Source organism: Rousettus aegyptiacus, unplaced genomic scaffold (genome assembly GCF_014176215.1).
Source record: "Rousettus aegyptiacus isolate mRouAeg1 unplaced genomic scaffold, mRouAeg1.p scaffold_m13_p_4, whole genome shotgun sequence".
In the NCBI taxonomy this organism is placed as follows: domain Eukaryota; kingdom Metazoa; phylum Chordata; class Mammalia; order Chiroptera; family Pteropodidae; genus Rousettus; species Rousettus aegyptiacus.
Genome location: NW_023416307.1, coordinates 156,164,903 through 156,186,990, shown reverse-complemented (window position 1 = coordinate 156,186,990; position 22,088 = coordinate 156,164,903). Strand labels below are relative to the sequence as shown.

At 60.1% G+C, this 22,088-nt stretch overlaps 1 protein-coding gene across 1 annotated transcript in view; it reads left to right on the top strand.

The window, feature by feature from the left end:
- Positions 1 to 22,088, top strand: part of CACNA2D2 (calcium voltage-gated channel auxiliary subunit alpha2delta 2) — a 128,887-nt gene that overhangs the window by 19,829 nt on the left and 86,970 nt on the right. Inside the window, exon 2 of the mRNA XM_016149799.2 lies at positions 4,908 to 4,989. Within this exon, the coding sequence (XP_016005285.2) occupies positions 4,908 to 4,989 (82 nt within the window). The remainder of the gene's footprint in view (positions 1 to 4,907; positions 4,990 to 22,088) is intronic.

The window sequence follows — 22,088 nt, the reverse complement described above, 5'->3', positions numbered from 1 at the left end:
TCAGGAGGCTGAGAAGGCATCGAGGTGGTAAGTGACAGTGAAATATAATCAGAATCATTAACTAGCACTTTATTTTAAATCGTCGCCTACCCCGGAGCTGGGAGAATAATTGGCCGGCCTGTCACGAGAGAAGCAGGAGACCTGTGGGCCGCCGCCATCGCCAAGTTTGGCTCATGGTGCCCTTGGCGGCGAGTGGCCTCCGCTGGGCCTGCTCCCCGCACCCCTCGCCTGCCCAACCGAGTGCCGCCCTGCCGCCCACCCCTCCCGCTTCACCCGCCGCTGCCACCCTCAGCTGCGGGGAGGGCTGCAGGCCGCCCCGCGCCCCCAGCGGCCGTCTGCCTGGCAGAGGTAGGCTCGGGGGTCCCAAGGCCTTGGTCTCGCCTGGGCCACCCCCGTCTGCTCTTGAACAAAGCCCTGCCCCTCCCCTTCTGGCCCCTCCGCGGGGTCCAGCTGCCCACACCAACCCGTGCCCTCCGAGGGCGAACCTGCCGCGTCACCTGTCTTTGGTTTTTTGATTTGTTTAATTATAGATGAGTTTTCTGCATAATTTATTCCAAAAGCCTGGATTATACTGTACAATTAAATCACATTCTGATCAACAACTTCACGTATAAAATTAACAACTGGCAACAGTTTAATCTGTGCTGCTGCATCTGTAGGGAGGCTCCCCACCCCATCCTCCCCTTCCATCTTCCCCCTCCCTCCCCCCTCCTCCCCCCTCCTCCCCTCCCCCTCTCCTCCCCTCCTCCTCCCTCCTCCTAGCCCTGTCCCGCCTCCCCTCTTAGGGGTACCTGTGCAGCTGGCAGCCCCCCACCTGAGTGCTCTGTAGTTTGACCAGGGTCCTCCCCAGCCTTCTGGCTGGGGTTTCAATGGATCTGTCTGATAAAGGGGGTCCGAAGCTCTTTACCCCACACACAGATGACTCTGCTGCCTTGCCTGATGGTGACACGCTTCCCCCCTCCCATACCCTCTTGGTCCGACCCGACCCCGACCCGGCCCTGGAGACTAAGGCGTGGTGTCCCGCGGCAGCTGGCTCAGCCCCTTCCCGCTGGGCTGCCCTCAGCCGGTCTCGGGACACGTGCACCTTCGCCCTGTGCCTGCTCCCGGCCTCTCGCAGCTGGCGAGCAGGGCGTCACAGGAAGCCATGAAGGGGCCCCTTTCCGCAGCACCCCGCCTCCGTGCCCTCCTCTCCCCAAGGGCAGGCATGTATGGGAGATTTCCTGAGTGCCAGGGGCACTGCACTGGATGAGCTTCTGAGGCTCAGGGGGCTGCCCCATAAAAATACTGCCCATCAAGGTCATCATGTGGATTTGGCCATTACTCAGCCACCCATTAGCATCCCTGTTCCTAGGCAGGGGTTGCGAAGCTGGTAGAAGTGGCCTTTCCCGGAGGCTCATCTTGGGGCCATGGCCAGTGGAGCCAGGCAGACAGGTCTGGCTGCTCTCCGTGGTATATGGCCCTGCACCCATCCTTGCCAGTAGCCTCAGTGTCCTTGTTTGTGGAAGGGGGGTGCGGTGCCTGGACCCGCCTAGGTTCGGGCACGTTGGAGGCCATGGTGGTGCTCGGCACTGCCCTTAGCCCCTCGTGCCCACAGCAGTCGTGCCGGCTGCAGCCCCTGGGTGCACGTGGCTCCTCACAGACTCTCTCTCTCACTTGCTAATTTGGCACTTAGAGACACTTGGAGATGAGCAGAGTCATCTCAAGGAAGAGCGTGGAAAATCACAGGGATGTGGGGAGTCAACAGGTGGGTCCACCCCGTTGGGAGGGTAACCCGTGGGCCACAGTGTCCGACAAGGGAGGCATTGACAGAGCCAGGCGCTTGGACCCAGGTCGATAGGAGCCCAGGCAAGATTTGGGCCAATTGCCTTGGATCCACGGGGGCCGTGGATCCTTCCAGAGCGCCTGTGCCTTTCTGCTGGCGGGAAGACGACCATGCCTGGCCAGGGTTAGCCTCAGCTTGGTGGGACAGGACATTGCAAGTACCTAATTGACTCCTGGCCCTCTCAATCCCATGTGTCGCCCCTTGGAGCCAGTACTGGGACCCCAGCCAAACCCTGGAATCCACAAAGTCGTGTCTCTGCGACAGTGAAGCGAATGATCTGTCACGTTCTTTTACACTCCTGGGCACATGTATTGCTTTCCTAACTGGGTTTGGTTTAGGTAAATAATCAGAGTAACGTGTTTGCCCGGCGTTGTGACGGTCTGGGGCCTGGGGTCCACCCGACAGTCCCAGCATGCCAGGCCACGGGCTAGCGCCACTCCTAAAGCCCGGATGGTGTGTGTCCTGATGTGTCGCTGGTGGGCCAGTCCTTGAAGCCCATGGCGGAGTTTGGAGCTGCTCAGCCTGGGAGTTTGAGTGGGGAGACTTGCGTGTGTGTGTGTGCACGTGTGTGTACATGTGTGAGGGTGGGGGCCAGGGAGGGAAGATGGGAAGGGGAGTGAGTGTTTTGGGGAAGAATTGGACTTTATCCTGATTTGGCTCTTCTAAAAAATTTTTTAGTGTTGAAACAGCATGGGTTTTTTTTTTTTTTTTTTTTTGATGATGAAATGATGGTGATTATAATAATAATAATGTGTTGTCTGAGCAAAATAAAAACTTGGCATCCATGCCTGTTCTTCTAATTAATTTTCTTTTACTTATCTATGAAATCCTAGAACCGAAGACCTATAGATACACTAGGAAAAAGTCAATAGCCTGGGATTGAATCAGTGCTGTGCTGGTAAATGTTTACAGTTTTCTCTCCAGGGGGGGAAAAAAGCTGTGATTGGCAGCATTTGCCGATTTATAAATATTCCCACTACGGCTGATTTCACGCTCCCAAGGCGACGGCACTGCACGCAGAGTCGGGAAGGGGTGCACACTGTTCTTTCCTGCAAGCTCCACCCCCGGGCCAGGTTCTGTGGGCACCACTTCCTGGGCGGGTGACCTTGGGCAGGTCACCTAAAGCCACTGTGCCTGTTTCCTCATCTGTCAGTTCAGGATGATGATGTTTGCTTCTTTGCGAGGATCGAAGGTGAGAGCAGGTGACATGCTGGCACCACACCTTGTACTTAATGGATGCCCTTATACACAGCGGTTCCAGGAAGGATTATGATTGGCATTCTGTCCCTTAGACCAACGAATGGCTGAAGTCAAGGTCAGAGCCAGGTCAGAGCTAATGGTCCCCCTTGGGGATCGGCTCCTTGACCTCACCTGTCCACCTGCCTCGCTGGCCATAGGACTGCGTGGCAGCTCATCTTAACATTAACCCCCTGGGCTCCATCTCAGGACCACGAAACAGCCACCTGCCTCACCGACCACCCACAGCCAGGGCCAAGCAGTCCGCGCCGAGTGGACAGGAGCTGGGGCCAAGCAGGCCCTCCATTCTCTGCGGGGCTTTGCCCTCCCCGGCTGGTGGCTGAGGCCTGATTGCCCTTTGTGCCTGGCCTGCAGCCTGGCCTCCCTCGGGCTCCGGTTAGCTTTTCCCTGCGGTGGCGAGTGGAGGTGGACATCAGGCTATGGCTCAGCCAGTAACAAGCCGAAGCTAATACCTCTTTCTTTTGATGTTGATTTTTTTTTTCATCATGGTCCTGACATTCAGCTTGGCAAATTGCAATTAGTGATCTGCCCGCCTCCTGCTCTGAGTTCCCATGCCAACCGACCCAGGCACACACAATGGCACGGGCCCAGCCCCCCAGCCACAGGCCTGAGGAGGGATGTGGGGCAGAGGCAAGCTCTTCTGACCCCTGGAGCTAGAAGAGTCGTGGCCCCACGTGGCTCTAGGGAGTGCAGAGAGGTAGCAGGCCCCGGGCACACACCGGGGCCAGATTCAGTCTCCCAGATCCCTTGGCTCCTGGGGTGGCTCTCCAGAGGCTGGGGGGCTGGCACTGTCCCTCCCTTACCATGCCCTATGGGGTGCGTTTGATTTGTGGCATGTTTAAATCTTCGTGATATTCTTCCTGTGAGTCCTCCCTGGAAAGGCCTCGTTCTGTGTCTGTGGGTGGGGACGTTGAGATGCCTTTTCAGATGCATTAGGACGGGGGTCCCAGATACCAGTCCTGTCCGTGGGCGTGTTCTGAGAATACAGGGATACAGGACCATGCGACCACCTGTCCACTCCAAAGATCCCTGTGCGGCACCCTTGACCCACCTGCTCTCGTGTGCCCTTCTCATACCCTGTGAAGCGGCGCCCGTGTGGAGACCTGCTCAGGCTGGTGGCTCAGGCAAAGGACTCGTGGGACTAGCCGGGGCCCCGAACTGTACCCGCGGGTGGGTGGTTCACATGGGGCATCCGGCGATGTGCCCCGGATGAACACCTGTTTACCAGGGTGCTGGGGAGGCCAGGGCCTTCTGCACCAGGGGCTCCCCAGGTCCCCTCCTCAGAGGAAGCCCAGGGGAGCAGGAGTCCGCCCCGGGTCACACAGCGACTTGGTGGTGGTGGCAGCAGCGACTCGTGTTTGCCCCTCCCCTTCCCCAGACCCCACCCAGCCTTGGGGACAGGATGCTCCAAGATCCAGGAGGCACCCCTGGCTCGCTCACGTCCCCCTCTTCCCTGGTGTCCCGCGTCCCCACGTTCAGAGCAGTGGCATCAGGAGTCGGCTCGTCACAGTGGAAAATAGTCCCCTTCAGGCTTCTCGGAGCTGTTGGACTCCCTCGGTGCCTTTAAACTACAGGCCGCCCCCTCCCTGGCATCCGAGGAGCCCTGGGCCTGTGGGCCTCCTCCATTGCAAAGGGGTCACAGGCGCACTCCGGCTCCTGAAGGGCGGCAGCAGGCGGGCTCCCCTGGGTGGCCGGGCACCCCCGGGTGGCGGGGCCGGGCCGTGCCGGCAGCAGGCGGCCCCCCTGGGCGGTCGGGCACCCCCGGGTGGCGGGGCCGGGCCGTGCCGGCAGCAGGCGGCCCCCCTGACGTCTCTGTCCTCTCACGCAGGGTGCAGCACTGGGCCCGGCGCCTGGAGCAGGAGATCGACGGCGTAATGCGGATCTTCGGGGGCGTCCAGCAGCTCCGCGAGGTGAGCCTGCTGCCTCGGGCTTTCCCCGGGGGACCCTCCTCCGAGTGGGGCCGGGGGAGGCGCCTCGGAAATAAGGAGCGAGGCAGGGGAGCCAGCGCGGTGGGACCCATGGGTGCAGGTGGGGACGCAACTAGCAAAACAGTGACTCCCGGGGGGCTCGGGCCGCTCTTGCTGAGGTGGCCGTGCACGAGGTCTGTGTCTGGTGTGGAAGGCCAGGCCCCGGACGGTCCAGCGGATGCACTTGCGCACGCAAGCCGGAGGGGCCGTGCATGCAGTGCGCGGAGGCCAGGCCACGCCACCCCGGGGAGCAGCGCTGCCTCTCGAGGCATTGTCACTCGCCTGACGAGACGAGTCGAAAGCCGGCGCTTGGCGAGATGAGGGATCAGGGGATGGGAGGGGTGATTGATTAGACGGGAGCAACCACATTCATCTGGGAGATTATGTTAATGTTTGAAATAGTGATGTGAAGAGTAGGCCATTAGTCACCCCCAGAAGGCTGCAAGATGTGTCCCTGTCAGGCTCCTGAGCCGTCGTCGCTCTTTCTGTGGGGACCCAGAGGCTCGGAGCGCTGAGCGCTGGGAGGGGCTGGGGTGAGACTCCCAGGCCGCCTCTGGCTTCCGGAAGCTCGTCGTCGCGGGGGGCTGGGGCCAGAAGGTGCGACGGGATTGGCGGGCGTTTCCTGCCCACGGTTGTCCGGAGAACAGCAGAGTCTATGCAGTTCCTGTTGGGGAGTCCAGGCCCAGAGCTCGGGGTCGAGATGCAGCCCCGCGTCCCTGTCCTCCCTCTCGGGACGACTCCTGTGAGGCAGTTACCACGGGGTGAGGTCCTCGGTCCTTCCTCCGCCCAGGCAGTGGGGGTGGCAGTGAGGGTGTTGCCAGGGGCCTGGGATGTAGGACCTCTGGCCCAGGACGGGGCTGATCAGGGGTGTCTAACGAGGTGGTAACGTGGCAGGAAGAGGGAGGCCTGATCAGGGGTGTCTAACGAGGTGGTAACGTGGCAGGAAGAGGGAGGCCGGGTCTGGAGGTCAAAGCCACCCACTTGCTGGGCGTCCCCCTGTGGCGGCCCGGCCTCTCTGAACTTCCCTTCCCTGGTCGTGGGGCTCGAAGTGCACTCACCCCATCCCACTCTCTTCTTGTGAACTCTCCATGACTCAGCCGCGCTCGGAAGCCAGCAGAGCTTTCCAGAGGAGAGAAGTGTAGGAAAAGCTGTTCCAGAACAGAGGTCGATTTATTTATGCTCAGGAATAGCACCCGGCACTCGCTTGGTCCTCAGTGGTCACTGTCAAGTGCAGCCGTGTAGGTGACTGAGGAAATGACAGTTCCCTGGATGTGTCCAAGTTTTGCACCTAATATAAGGCGTTAACCGTGCGCCAACAGTCAAGAATTGTCCGTGCTTTGAATCCATGCCTTGCAGCCAGCGTTAGTTGGTAGTCGCCGTCAGCTCAGACCCAGAGAGTTTGCCAATGAGAAATGGACGTACACGTTTCACGCCTGAGATCCCATTCTGCCCAAGCCACCGAGCTTCCTGGACAGTGAGGACCAGAGGCGGAACCCCCAGCTCAGCGCAGCCGCTGGGTGCTGGGTGCTCGTGGGCAAGCCCCGGACCCTCTCTGATCCCCGCTCTTGGTCTGTGGCGTGGCTCGGAGGTCTGGCTGGAGGAGAGGATGGTGAGAATGGCCGTGGACGAACTGACACAGATACGCCCCACACACCCCCTTTGCTAGAAGCCGGGTCTGAATTTCCCTCGTTGATCTTTCCACGCCCAGGATGTGCTGTTCTCCTCCTTTCTGATTGACGGTGGTCGAGCGATTCCAGACACTTTCTGAGCACATCTTCCCTCGGTCGCACCCGCCCAGCCGGGACCCCAGGCTCCCGATTCCTGTTCTGGGGGGCTCCTCTGGCTCTGCCTCTCCTCTCGGAAGGGTGGTCAGGATGAGCCTGGGGAGCTGGGAGCTGGGCTGGAGCGGGGGCCGTGCCTGGCGGGGCCGTGGCCAGCCTGGGAGGCCGGCGGAGAAGTGCTGACCCAGCATCCCCGGCTCCGCCTGGCGTCCCTCTGCCTGCCGACCGCTGCCAGCTCTCCAGCGGCTCTCCGTCCTGCTCCAGTTTTTTCTCACCTGCTTCCTCAGCCTCTTGCCTCCCGCTGACAGCTCTGGGGCTGTTCCTTGGCACGGGGCACTCTGGTGAGGTGGGCGGCAGCAGAGCAGGTGAAGAATTCTAGAGGAAGAGGTCGACCCTGGGGGAGCCAGGAGGGAGCCAACCGATGAGCACCCGACCCTCCAGCCTGACGGGGCCACCTGGCTCCCCCTCAAATGCACGTGAGAGGGCCTTGTGCCCAGCCCGTGCCCAGCCCTGGCTGGTCAGGGGGTGCCGGCTGCAGAGGCTCCCGTGGACCCTGGCACCAGCTCTCCCGCTGGGGCCGCCCCTCCGCAGGCCTCCCTGAGCTGCTTCTGAGCTGCTTCGAACACCTTGCAGCGGAGGCGAAGCTGGCGTCCGGGCCCCCTTGGCCTCCTCCTTCTGCATGGCTGCCCTCTCCTCTGCCTGTCCCAGTCCTAGAGGCCACCCCACCCCCAGAAGCTGGGAGCCACAAGAGCTGGCAGCTGCACGAATTCAGAAACTGCAGACAGTGGCATTTGGGAGCATTTTCCTTGCCTCGGCACTTTCCTCCTCTTGGCCTCACCACCACCCCGCGGGGGCATGGCTGGGTGCAGACCGCAGCCCAGTTCCGGGTCGGACGCTATGGCACACCTCAGTGCTGAGTGTGGGGGCTGTCCGTAAAGACCCCATCATATCTCCTCGTCTAACCCCAGGCCCAGCACGTAGTAAGAGGTCCTCCTGCTGAGGCCTGGTCTTCAGGTACCGTGCTCACTCCCATGCTTAGCTAGACACTCCTGAGCCATGCCCCCCTGGGTAACCCAGCCCCACCTGTGCCCCAGCCCTGGCCGGCTTCTGCCATGAGCAGGTCACAAGAGTGTGGACCGTACTGCAGTCTGCCCTGTCCTGCGTTCTCCCAGTCCTCCCAAGCCCCTTCCCTCCCCTCCCCCGTCAGCACCATATTGTCCCCATCCTGGGGGAGGGGAGGGGGAGAAGGAGAGCATATGCTTAGGCTCGAGCTCATTTGCATAATGAGGCTGATCAGGATGAATAATTCATCAGGTGCCTGGGGGTGCACGGGGGAGGATGTGGAGACGGCCAGTCTCCCTACTCCGAAGCCCAGGTCACTCTGACAGGTACAGCTAGGGACCTACCCCCTTCTGACTGGGTGTCCAGGTGAGGACATCATATAGAAGAGGGACATCTGTGGACCTGTGCGGAAGTAAAGCAGGAGAGATTATCGTCAGACGTGAGGAAGAAACAGCACTTATCAGGTGCACCAGCCCTGAGAGGGGTTCCTGTCAGGGGTGGGGTTGGAGGTGAGGGAAGGCTGCCTGGCCAGAGCTGGGCTGGGAGCAGAGACCTGGATGGCCACTTCTGGGGACTACGTGCCACCTGCTGGGAAGGCTCAAGCCACGTCTGCACCTCCGAGGGCTTTGCCGTACCTAGCCCGCAGGTCGGGGCAGAAATGGCCTGAGCCCTGCCTACATCTCTGTCACCTCAGCCCCCACGAGGGCCTTATAGCTCAGCTTCTAGTTACTCCCATGGTCCTGTCATACAAATGGGGAGACCGAGGTCCTGGACAGCTGTCCCATCCTGGAGCCAGGCCTGAATAGTGCTGGGGTTGGAGAGAAGTATTGAGGCAGAGGTGCAGGCCTGGGGCCTGCCTGGAGGAGCCACCCTGGGGCAGCGCCTCCCCTAGACTGCTGAGCTGCGTGCACAGAGCAGCACCCCAGGACCTGGAGCTCCCTGACGGCGGGTCTCCCACGCCACTCCCCACGGCTGTGCTTCTAGGCAGTCACGGTGATTCACACCAGTGGTGTCCGGGTATCCCCGCTCCGGGTCGCCGGGAATGGCGCTTCCGACCCTGTGACGGCACTCGGTGCCAGCCCATCTCGTCGGCCCCTGGCCATCCCCGCACCCCATCTACTCAGCACTCCCTGGGAATGTGTAACTAACATCCGCAGAGTGCCACATCTGGAGCTGGCCACGGCCAGGGCCCCCTTCCTGCGGGCGTCTGTGCAGGTGTCTTTGAGACTGGCCTCTCCCTGCCCTCTGCCCCCTGCTGGTAATGCCAGCTTGCGAAACCCACGCACACTCACACGCTGGCTCGTGGGGTGCTGGCTGAGGGTGTGTCGGCCCCTGTTTGGGGGGTGGTTCTCTCTGGTGCATCTTGGGCAGGGCTGTCAGGGTCCAAAGTGCCGGGAAGCTCTGAACCCGAGCAGAGCTGGGGTGGAAGAGGCGGCCAGCAGGGCTGGGGAGGCGCCGGGGGACGGAAGCAGCCCCAGCAGCGCCAGGGAGGGGAGCTCAGACCCCACATTCGGTCCATCAGAGCAGTGCGGTTCACATGCACCCCAAGATACAGGCCTGCAGCTGCTGGGCCGGGCAGACGCCTCACAGGACCAGTGCGGCCAGAGTCTCAGAGGAGCGGAGGGGTGGGAGCGAAGCCCCCAGGCCTGTCACAGCTCATCCCTAAGGCTCGGGAGCCTCAGAACCCCCGTCCTAGGGGCTCTGTGCCCGCTCCCCACGCAGCCCCCGCCCCTCCTCCGGTCACCTCCCAGTGAGGCCCAGCAGGGCCCTCCTCTCCTGGCATAGATGGTCGGGGTGCGGGGTGAGTCGGGGTGGGGGGCGGGTGTGAAATATGCTGCCGGGTAGGGATCGCTGCCGCTCGCCTCCCTAAAAACCCACATATATTATTCTTTAATGGAAAGTTAATTGTCTTATTATTCCCTCCATATGGTCCTCTTGCTCAGCACCCAGCGGGGATGCGTGGGGCTGGGGGCGGGAGCTCCTGAGAGGGCGTCTGAGACGTGGGGAGGCCTCCGCTTGTGCATAATTGGATATACACAGGCAGATCCAGGGGCGCCCGGCTGCAGCCCTGCCAGGACCCCTCTCTGTGCCCCTGGCGCAGCCGGCTTGCCACCTCTTTCCTTCCCGGGTCCTGCCCTGGGGGTGGCCCCTTCTGGCACCCCGCCACACACACACACACACACACACACACACCGCGGGGTCTCGGAATGCTCTCTCTTGAGCACTGTGTGGGAGACATGGGGTTGGAGGGGGTGGCCGTCACCCTCCTGCATGCCGCCTCCCCACACACCCTCCGTTGTCGCCTGAAGGAGAAAATTCCATTTTTGAGAAGATTTTCAAAAGCCATTTCATCTGTGGCAGGAGCTCCTGCCTGAGGGCCAGCTGACTGGCTTGGGTCTCCTGCCCCACCCCCACCAGAGAGGGGTGCGGGGAGGTCAGTGCATGGAGGTGGGGGGGTCTGTCCCCGAGACACCTGGCCCGGACGGCTCCGGGGCTGCTAAGGCTGGGCCAGTACCTGTCCCCTCTCAGCCCCGCCCCCCCCGCCCGGGCATCTCTCCCCCCTGCTCACCAGAGTGTGAGGGTAGTCGGTGGGAACAGCCACAGCAGGCGGAGGACGCAGTGACAGGAAGGTCCCCAGGGGTCGTGAGTGGGTGGAGCATCCATGGCCAGTCAGAGCCCATCGCTCCTGGAGTCCAGCAGGGGAAGGCTGGGCCAGGGAGTCTGGCCAGGAGGCCTCGGGGGGCCTGGGATGGCCTCGGCAGGGAGGTGCTGCCCAGGCTTCTGTGGAGGCTGTGGGTGTGGAGGGGACAGCTCTGTGGGAAGGGCACCCGTGGGTGGGCTTAGCACACCCGCATAGCTTGCGGTAACAGGCCTGGGAGAGGGCCGCCAGCTTCCAGCCTGTACCAGGAGGTCACCATGGGGCCACATTAGAAATCAGTTCCCAGAGGACAGGGAACAAACAGCCCAGAGCCGAGACAAGAGCTGCGCCTTCTGAAGGTGGGACCCGCCTGAGGCCCCTGAGCTGGTGGTAGGTGACAGAACTAGGATTTGCGCCTGGAGCCCGAGCCCCATGGGTGGCGGGGCAGAGCGCAGTAGGCGGGAACCGCGGGGCCGGGCCCTCCCGCTCTGCGGCACCGGGGGCGTGCGGTCCTGCTTCTCTGAGCCTCGGTTCCCCTACCTGCGGAATGGGGATGCGAGCACCCCCGTGCTCGTGGGAGACGCGAGGATGTCAAGAGAGCGGGGGGCAAGGAAAGGCTGCAGGAGGAGCCCCGCAGATGCGAGGCCGCCTTTGTGGGCCCTGCCGCTCTTAACCGCCTGCCCGTCTACGAGCCGGTCACAGTCTGGGCAAGTTCTCAGGCCCGAGGTGTCTCCCTGGCTTGTCTCGGCCCAGGAGTTTGGACATCGGTTCCCTTTCCCCGCCGTCTTAGTCGTCCGGGTTGCCCTAACAGAACACCGCAGACTGGGTGGCTGACAAAGAACAGAGATTTCTTTCCCATGGTCTGGGGCCGGAGGGTCCAAGGCGAGCGCATTGGACAGATCTGAGTCCGGCGAACGCCCACTTCCTGGTCCACGTCCTCACACGGTGGGAGGGGCCAGGGTCTCTCTGGGTGGGATCTCCTTCGTTAGGGCACTAATCACAGTCATGAGGGCCCTGCCCTCTTGGTCTAGTCACCTCCCAAAGTGCCCACCTCCAAACACTGTCACCTGGGGATTAGGTTTCTTTCTACACATGAATTTGGGGGAAACTCAAACATTCCATCTGTAATACCTGCTGACTGTGACATCTTTTGGGGACCTTACTAAGAGAGGCACAAAGGCCACCGGGGTTTGAAGAAGCAGAGCCCATGGGCCAGGGAAGGGTGGATGGCTACTTGAGCCAGGACCCCAGGGCGCCAGCTGCAGAGGCGCCCCTGGGGAGGCTGTGGGCGCGGGTGACAGGAAGGGCCCTTGGAGCCAGGAGAGGCCTGTAAGTCCATTTCTCAGAGTAGTCAGCAGCTTGCCTCCCAGGCCCCGTGCACTCGGAGGGCCTGGGGCTTGGCTGGGTGGGAGCCGCAGGTCTCTGGGCGGCCCCAGGTGTCGGCACTGGGGATGGGAGATTGATGGGTCCGAAAATAGAGTAGCTGAGGTCGGGCTGAGCGTCGGGGACTCTTCAGGGTGGCAGTGCCAGGGATCTTTGGCAGGTTCTCTGACTGGGGCCCCTCAGTTTGGTCTCAGGTGTGGTCAGGACTTTGCCCATGGATGGCCCGCGCCGCCCTCTCTGGAAGCTATGGTTGAGAGCTCACAGCTTTGCCGCGGTCCCCCTCCCTGAAGGGGGCACCCCTCAATCCTTTCATCTTGGGAATCTGGATGTTGGTCTGTCATACTTTCCTAAGGCAAGACCCCCCCCACACACATACACATGCACACACACACATGTGCATGCACACGTGCACACGCACACACGCACACACATGCACATAGGGCAGTGTCCTGGCGAATAGTCTGGCTCTCCTCTGCGATTAGGGCAGCTGGGGGTCAGCTCCAGTGGAGACCCAGCACGTGCGGGTGGTTGAGGAGAGGCCAGTCTGCTCCCCTCCCCTCCCCGGCCCTTGTACCCTCCTCTGGAAAGCAGAGGGGCGGCATGCGCAGAGCCAGGGACCGATCGGGGTGAGCGAGGGTGGGAGATGGGGGCTGGGTTTCTGTGCTGGGCCCCAGGGTTGGCTGACCCGATCTGCCTTCCTCCCTCCTCCACCCCCATCCATCGCTGGATCGGTGGCAGCCACGGGGACACTTGCCTGAGATTCATGGAGCCCCGAGCATTTGGCAGAGGCAGAGAAGTAATTGGTTCTGACAAACCACAGCCGGCCCCAGGGGCAGCATGAGCAGCATTTACCACGACCAGGCAGGAGGCGGAGGCGCAGCCGGGCTCCCTCCACCCTCCTCGGGCCCGGCTCCCTCTCCTTGTGAGTGGAGGTCTAGTGTTGGGGACAGGGTTACAGAGCCCCACACGCCCCACTTTCCCATACCTGCCTCTCAGCCCTGGGACCTGGTGTCCTGCAGGGGGCTGGCTGGCTCCCTGTGGCGGAAAGACGTAGACAGAGGGTGGATCCTGGGCAGACTCCACAGGCCCCCCGATGTCCATCCTCGGTTTTCATGAATCAGGGGGCCCAGGCTTGAGTACCCTGGCCCCAGGAGGTAGGGTCAAGGGCCGGGCCCCCACCTTAAGGGACGTGGCGTCCACGCCCACCCGCAGTGTGCAAACATGCATCATGTGCTGCCGTGCCGGCACGGAGTAGGTGCTCAGCTAACAACTGCTCGGGGGGTGGGTAAGCGTCCGAGGACTGAGAAGGAAGAGGACGTGGCTCCCACAGTACTCGGAGACATCCCGTCCCACACGGGGAGACTGAGACCCGGTGCATGATGGTAAAGCTTCGGTGCCATGCGGCCCGGGAGAGGGAAGCTCGCGTGGGGTCTGCCGGATTTGGCCCTACGCCGAGGGTCCCTGACTGCTCTTCGTGAGGGAACGGTGGGTGTGGGGGCCATGGAGAAGGGCGCAGGAGGAGAGCCAGCCACACGGAGCACTGGCATCCAGGGTGGGGGCGAGGGAGGCTGGACTGCTCCAGGAGTGACCCGGAGGCTTGGCCAGAATGTGTGGCCTGGGTAGGGGGAGCGGGAGGCTTCGGGCCTCCCGGCCATTCAGGCGCCCTCCCTGCTCCCACTAGACTGCCGAGGTTCTTCGCCCTCCTCCCCTGGCCACCCTCACTCACCCCATCCCCTCCACCTGCAGCCCAGTCCCGCAGGAAGGCCTCCGGACCAGTGCCGCAGCCGGCGGCGCGGAGGCCCCCCACTCCCTTCTGCTTCTGCATTTTTCGGGCACACGCAGAAGGAAGGCAGCAGCTGCCAGGAACTTTTGGTGGGCACAGTCTAGTTTCTCCATCATACGGGGCAGGGAGACCATGATGAGAAGGGCGGGGCCGTGCCCAGGCCAGGAGCCCACGGGGCAGTCAGACCTAGAGGGCAGCTGGCACCTGCTGAGTCTGGCCCCGGGCCGCACCGGGGGACGGCCTCTGACCCGCGGAGGCTTGTGCGAGGTGCAGTGTAGCCAGCCACGTGCGCGGGAGAGAAGAGAGAAGTGTGATGCTGTCTGTGGGCATGCGGGTGTGTGTGCGCGTGTGGAAGAGAACACGTGAACCCCTGTGTGTGCGCAAGCGCAGGAGGGAGCGAGCTGCCCAGCCTGCCCGAGACGCCGCGTGGGGGCGTGACCAGTCCTGTGTGCGCGATCCCGCGGGCAAGTGTGCGTCGCGGGGGTGTGGCCAAGCGAGTGCGTACGTGTGCCTGTGTGTGGCTGAGTGGAGCGTGCGGGTGTGAGCAGGCACGCGGCGGGCCAGGGTGGGGCTGCCGGGAGGCTGAGCAGCCGAGAACCACGCAACCGATGCATTAGCGAGGCCGCGAAGTCGCAGTCGTGGGCGAGGCGCCGCCTTCCTCGCGCGCTCACCGCCCCCGCGCACGGCAGGCGTCCCCAGCAAGGCTCGGCTGTGGCCTCGTGTCCCCACCCCTGTGCCCTGGGAGAGGTGCCAGACCAAGCGACGCCCCCGCGATGAGCACAGGCCTCGCCGCCCCCAGTCCAGTGCTCGCAGAGGCCACCTGGGACCTCGTCCCCATCTCGTAGTAGACGAGAGAGCTGCGGCTGGGAAGGGGCGGCTTTTCCAGGCTCTGGGCTGCCTGGAGAGGAGAAGCAGCTCTTCCCGCCCTGGGCTGGGGTCCACCGGAGCCTTACCTCCCAGAAGTAGGGGAGCACTTAGGTACCTGCGGGCTTAGAGCAGACCTGGAGGCCACGGGGAGCTTTCTCCAGTGCAGGACAAGCCACTCGCACCTGTAACCCCCCGGCGCCTTGTCATGGGCCATCATCCTCCACGCTCCCTGCAGGCGGGCCTGGGGCCTGATCCCCCAGCAGCCTGCGAGATGCCTCCCCTCTCCCGCCCCCGAGCTGGCCAGCTGCCCCAGCCCGGCCCCTCCTGATTCTCCCCGTGAGCGCAGCCCCTGAGGCACCGGCGGCATGGTGCGGCTTGCCCCGAGGCCCGGAGTCTCACAGGTGGGCCTGCCGCCCCCTTCTGCACCCTTCACAGACCCCTGGGCCCTGTGGCTGCTGGCGTCCTCGTTCAGAGAGACCCCGAAGCTGGGTCAAGTGGCAGCCACTTGTCTCTTGATCAGGTGTTGACGGAGGAGCCTTCATTATGCTCCATCTACAGGCGCAGAATAAATTGGTGTGCAGTGAATTTATTCTTTTTAAAGAGGGACTTTCACACTGGGGAAAACTTTTAAAAAGAACATTTATATAAAAAGCAATTACTGTGCCAGTAATTTTTATGTATTCTCCCCCTCGCATCGCCGCCTTTGTGTTTGAACATGACCGCCTCCCGGGCAGCTGCAGCCTGGCTCCCCGGCCTCCCAGCGACGGCTTCCCGCCCGCCGGGGCGCCCCTCCCTGAAGGCGCTGGGTGCAGGGCCCGAGCCCAGCAGGGGTGCAGGCTTCAGGAACATGGCTGGGTGGATTTATGTTCCAAACTCAGGTGCTTTGGACATTTCCTCCTGCGCGGGTCTCTGTCCCTTCTGGGCTTCTTTTGGCAGCAGCCAAGCTCTTGAAGCCACTTGCTTCCCTACAGCTTCCTGCCCCCTATGCTGTGAGGGGGGAGGTGGCGGTGTGGGAGCAGGTATTTTCCCTCCCAAGGAGCCACTAAAGGGCACCCTGCTTCCCCAGCCATTATTGCTCTCACACTTGATGCATTATGTAAATTGTCTCAGTTGCTAAGTAGTGGAGGAGCTGCTCAGGGGGAACAGAGGTCTGGAGCCTTCCGTGGGGACCTCAGGAGGCTGGCCCTGGAAACCCACCGCTCTGCAGCGAGGGTCCGAGCCTCCCAGCTCAGACTAGGAACCCCGGGGCCTGCACACTGTCTCCCCCTCAGACCACAGCATTGTGAGGGTGGTGGCTGCACTCCATAGCAGACTGGGGGCTCCCAGGGGGCAGGGTGGACTCCCCCATTGGGCAGGGCTGTCAGATTGGGCTTTTGCCTCAGACTGGCTCCGGGGCTAAGACCGGGGTCCCTCTGTTGCCCCAAGAAGCAGACTGCTCCCACCCTCTTACCCACAGACCTCTTTAGAAACCTTTGGCAGAGCTGGAAAAGGTCATGTTCACCCATAAGGCCAGGCGACCTGCCATCAGCCCCCTGGGGACCCAGGGGACCCCTGGGGCTCCTTCTGCAGTGAGTACCCAGTGAACTTGGGATCCAGAGGGTGAGTTTTGGAGCAGCATCACTCCTGAGGCTCCAGCAAATTCTTGGGTCCCCAGGAGCCTGGGATCTCCATGAGGCGGGTAGGGGCATGAAGGTTCCTGGGCCCGGGCGGGGGAGGGGCCTCTCCTGGGGTAGTCACCTAGCTCTCAGTCTTCCCTTTTGTGACACAAGACCTGCCAGGGGAACCCAGCCCCCCCCCCCCCGGGAGGTCTGGGTCCAAGGTCTCGTGCTCCGAGGACATGTGTGGCCCCCTCCCCGCCCTTCCCCAGCCGTGGCTGCCAGTGGGTCTGGGTGAGGTGGCCACAGGTTTAAACAGAAGTCGGTGCGAAGGTAGTGAGTGTGTCTGCGTCTGCACAGACATCGTAGAAGACTCGGAGCTTCTTCCTCCCCACCTGGCACTGTCACCCACTGCCCCCAGGATGGGTGCTAATCCACTTGCTTTCTGAATACTGCCAGCATTTGGAAAATGTGGGCATGAGAGCCAGGGGTCACCAGTATCAATTCATGTTTTGGCCTAAGGAGCCTGGTCTGTGGACTCTGTACTCAGCTGATCAGGGAACTGAAACTTCGAACTGTCTTTATTTTCAATGAGAGGGGACAGAGGTGATGGCGATGTCAACGGCTCTGTTGCCAGCTGCTGCCCTTTGGGGGGCCGTGTCTCAAAGAGAGAGAGGCTTGAGTCAGGCCCCTGCCTCTGACTCCTCTGTCTCTATTTTTTTTGCCTCCTTTCTTCCTTCCTCCCCACCCCCTTTCCTTTCCTTCTAATTTTTTTTCTTACATCTCTAGATGGATTTTTAATGTGAGGGTTTTAAAATCAGCGTCACACATGCACATAGTGTAAAATCATAGTTTTACGAGGCGCGTTGCGTTAGGGGCTCAGCAGCCCCCTCCATCCCATTTCCAACTCCCCAGAGGCTGCCACGTGCTAATCTCAGAGATCCGCATCTCCAAATGACATACTTATGTCACTGCTTCATGCTCGTTCAGTTTTAGGCATTAGCCATGGATATCCGCCGGGGGAGAAGGAGGCTTAGCTCCCCACCCCCAACATTCGCAGTACCATTCCTGGCCCTCACACTGCGATACGACCGGCTCGGGACTCAGTGTTGACATTGCCCTGACGGAGCAAATGCTGAGCAGGATTGTAACCCGCAGTACACACTTTTGGATACAATTTTTATATTCTTTTCTTGCAGGTGACAATTGCCTGGTGTTAGTTTGTTGCTTAGTTTTCTGTGAATCTTTGCTAATTCTGCCCCCAAACTCCCCACCCTCTATCTGACCTCCTCTCCTACATGCAGACGCATCTGGGGTTTTGTCAGATTTGCCATCCAGGGAAGTCTCACCTGGAGCCTCCTTGTTTGCTCCCGTGAAGACAGCGTGCCCTCCCAGGCTGTGGCTCGGACGTGAGTCTGAGACGCCCCTCACCCCTCTTCTGGGTCAGAGTCCCCTTCTCCTGGGTACCGTGGGTTCCTCTTCCTTGGTTCCTGGTTCTCTCCCTCATTTTGGTAGAGAAATTTTCAGTTGGCTTCCTGAGAAAAGGTACCCGGGAGCCAGACTTTTGAGGTTTCCATGGCTCAGAAAGCCTGTCTTTCTTTCCCCCGACGCTTGGCAGAGACTTTAGGTAGAGGTGTCAGTCCTCGGTGGAAACCATGGGCCTCAGAATTTCTAAGGCAGCACTCCATTCCCTCTAGCGTCCTGAGTTGCCGTGACATGGTCCAGAGTCAGTCCTCTGGACATGACTGGATTTTTACCTCTAGAAACTTGTGACTCTTCTCCTGGTGCCCAGTGTTCAGAAATCCCACACCGATCAGCCTTAGTGGGGTTTATTTTCATTCCTCACCACCCAGTGGACGTGTTCAAACCTTCAGTTCCGGCAGGTTTTCTTGAATGATTTCTTCGACTATTTTCCTCCTTTCTCTTTTCTCTGTTCTCTTTCTAGAGCCTTTAACTCAGACCCTTTTCTTTCCTTTTTTTCTTTGCAGTTTTCCGCCTCTGTGTCTTTTGATCAGGAGATTTCTCAGTTTTCTCTTCCAACCTTTCTATCAAGTTATACATTTTGTTCCCATGTTTTTTTAATTTCCGGGATCTCCTTTTGGTCCTTTTTAAAAGTAACATCTTGCCCTTGTTTCATTGTGGCCATGATGTCCGCAGCTCTCTGAGTAGTGTATTACAGCTCTAAAAAAAAAAAAAAAATTATTTTGAAATAATTTTAGACTTAGAGAGGTTGCCGAAATAGTACAGAAATTCCCTAGGCCTTCGCCGAGTTTCCTCTGCAGTCATCATCGTGCGTAAACGTAGTACAAATGCCAAGGCTAAGACGTCGACGTCGGTGCGATGCTTTTGGTCAAGTCTGGGTCCTGCCAGTTTTGGCGCTGATGGCCTTTCACTACGCCAGGATCCCGTCCCGGATCCCACGCCGCGTTTAGTTGTCATGTTTCCTTAGCCTCCAGTCTGCGACTCGTTTCCATGTCTGTCCGTACCTTTCACGGCCTCGACACTCTTTCAAAGTGCTGGCCAGCGACTGTGTAATGTCCCTGAATTTGGGTTCGTCCGATCTCTCTCTGTGTGATCAGATCAAGGTTATGCGCTTTTCGGGAGGACATCGTAGAGCCGACGCGTCCTTCCCAGCGCGTCGGCTCAGGCACATGACGTCGGCGCGTCTTATTATTGGTGACATTGGCCTTGGTCATGTGGTTAAGGTGGCGTCCACTTGGTTCGTCTACCGTAAAGCCGCTATTTTTCTCTCTGTAATGAATAAATATCTCGGGGAAGAAGCTTCGCAAAGACGGCTATGCAGACACCCAGTGTGAGGCGGCCCAGCACCGCACGCCCCCTGCCCGGCGATGTCGCCGGAGCCGGCCGGCAGCACGTCCAGCCGCGGCGACCTCATGGCGCTGTCCCGTGTCTCTCGTTCCTTCTACAACGATCAGTCGAAATTCTCCCCTGTTACTTGTATTGGTCTGGACTCATGCATATGTATTCAAAGGGTTATAATTCAGTATTCTCATGATTTATCTCGTGGCTCAGATCGTTCGAGCGTTGGCCATTGGGAGCTGCTCCGGGTTGGGTCCCGTGACCTTTCAACGTGCCTCTTTTAAGCACTTTCTTACTTAGTCTTACCACAAGATGCTCCAAGTTCCTTTAGTATTTTCCCAGAAATCAGACGCTTCTCCAAGAAATTCTGGTTCCATTTTTTTTTTTTTTTTTTTGGCGAATGGTATTTAGAAATCAAGATCTGGGCGCCGAGTGTGCTCACTGCCACCGGGGTGCCACGGCTGCTAGGCCCTCTTACCGCCGGCTCCAGGGAATGTACGTACGTCTCCCCACCCAGGGATACGCACGTCTCTGTAACTACATCGTTAGCTATGTCTCCGCACAGACACTGAAGACCATGCGCTCCGACCGAAATCGCCAACTGCTCTCCAGCACTCGGGGCTCAGTCAAGCCTTCCTCCTTTCCTTTTCGGTGACTTCCTTCTCCAACACCGAGAAATCCAGTTCTCATTATCTACAATATAGTCACTCATGTCTTCAACCCTAGTCTACGCGATTGGTGGCATTTTTTACACTTTCATCTCCCTGTGTAGCCCAGGCTCCTTCCTTCGGTTGGTTTGTTTGTTTGTTCGTTTGTTTGTTCTGGTCTCTGGGTCCCGCGTGCCTGTCTCCCCCCAGTGTCCGGGGTTTCACACGCTCTGCTCATATTTAAGGAGATGGAGAAGATAATGTGATAGGAGCTGAGGAGTGGGACTAATAAGCCTCTGGGTCTCAAGTCTAAACCCTGCCGAAAAGTGGACTGAGCATGGAGGTGGGGACTCTGAGTGTGGTAGGGAGACTTGTGGACCGTGCGGTTCATCGTGGGTGATCTAGCCAAGTTATCATCCTGGGCCGCAGGTTCCACAAAGAAGGTTCTCTCGTTCTTCCATTTGGGGTGTCAGAGCTTAGTCTTTAGGGTTCCCCAACATTGACCTACTATGAGCAGGCCCTGGCAGGGCCTTAAAAGCAATCAAACCGAAAGAATCACCTCACGCATCAGGTGACCTGGGCCTCAGTTTCCTCGTCCATAAAGGGGGAAGGTTTGTCTCTGCCCTCAGGGCCACATGGAGATGATGAAGTTACCGCAGGTGACAGAACCACGTCCCATGTATGTGGAAGTAGCGACAGAGGAACATGGAACCGCAGGGGCAAGAGCTAGATCAGGAGATGAGGGACTGGCCCCGAGGGCACAGTATCAGGGGGCCATGGGCCGGACTGGGGAGCCACGGCGGAGGGCTCCAGGGCTGAGGGGAGATGGAGCCTCACCCCTCACCCTGCAGATGGGGATGGACAGCGCAGCACCTTGTGGAGGTGGACCCAGAGGCTTTTTTTAAAAACGTCAGTGTGAGTTCCGGAGTAATTTTTTTTTCCGGGAGCTGCAGAAAAAATATGTAGTAAGAAAGGAAACCTCAGTTCCAACGTCTGCAGTGGCGCGTCAGGAGATTGGGCAAGCTGGACCGCTCACCAGAACCCGGTTTCCTTTTCGATGTCCCGGTTTCGTTCTATGAGAGACCAGGACGTGGAAAGAACAGAAGGCGCTTCTGCAGGCTGAAGAGACGGCGACATTCGCCGCGGACGGGCGGCGAGGGGTGTCGCGAGGGGCGTGGGTCCGGATCGGAGGCCCGGCCCTGGTCTCGGCCCTGCCTCCTGGATCTCTTCGGGGTGGCCTTGGGCACATGACCTTCTCATCCTTGTTTTTGAGGTTTCCTCCTATAAAACCAGGTGAGGGAACAGGACACTGTCCGTGCTCCGGGTTTGGGGCAGGTAGGTGTGGAAGAAGGACAGGGGGACAAAGACCCAGAGGTAGGACTGAGCGGGGGGCAGAGAGCATGTGCAGCAGGCCCAGGAGGACAGCGGGGCTCCTGGCAGGCCCTCGGTCCCTCGGATCATCTTGGCCAGTCTCTAGGGAAATCGAGGTCCAGAGAGGGCAAGGACAGGCCCTCAGCCACACAGCTGGTGGCTGAGCTGCAGCCAGAACACAAGCGTCCAGACCCTATCCCAGGTCGACGGGTGAAATGAAGTCACAATGTCATTCCAACTGCAGCAAGCAAGACGCATCTATGTGACAGACCCACTCAGCCATGCGAGGAACTGGCCCTCTTCCTAGTCCCTGAATGTGGGAGCCTCTCCCAACCCACTGCCTACCACCTTTGCTCCTTCTTGCCCTGGGCATCATTTGTTTTTTGGGGGCCAAGCATGGAGACTCAGATTAGGTGCTAATTAAAAGCCACCGACCTTTTTTTCTGCAGAGGGTTCGTTAACACACAGCCGGGGCTAGCAACAAACCCTGGGTCCGAGTCCTTCTTCATCATTTGTAGCCTTGGGCAAATGACTCCACCTCTCTGTGCCTCAGTTTTCTCGTCCGTGAAGCAGGGATAACACTCCCTGTCCTGCCCCCCCTCCTGGGTGCCACAAGGTTTATAGGACACATATGCATGTAATTCCATCCGGTGCTACAGACAGGAGTCCTGGATGATGGACGAGAGATGCCATCCTCAGATTGGGTGGGGGTTGGGGGGGGCTCGGGATCCTGCCCAGGGGTCCGTCAGAAGTTGATGCTGCTTGTCACTGGGGACAGGCCCGGGGGGACGGGGGCGGCGTGGTGAGGACCGGCGGGGGGAGCGTGCAGGCCCGAGTGACTGTTTTGCTGATTGCTCCTTTCGCTTTCAAGGAGATTAAACTATTTTTAGTCTGCGCCACTGCTGGTGAGACGCCGGAGGAAGCCTTTCCATCGCCGAGATTTTCTGGAAGCTGCCAAGTGTGGTCTTCAGCTCGATTCCGGGAGCCTCCCAAACGACCGGGAGGGGGAACGTCACTTTCTGGGGGCTGTGGGGACAGGCCGGCGTGCGGCGGCTCCCCAAGGTCCTCGCCGTGCTGGCCTCTGGAGCCGGGTGG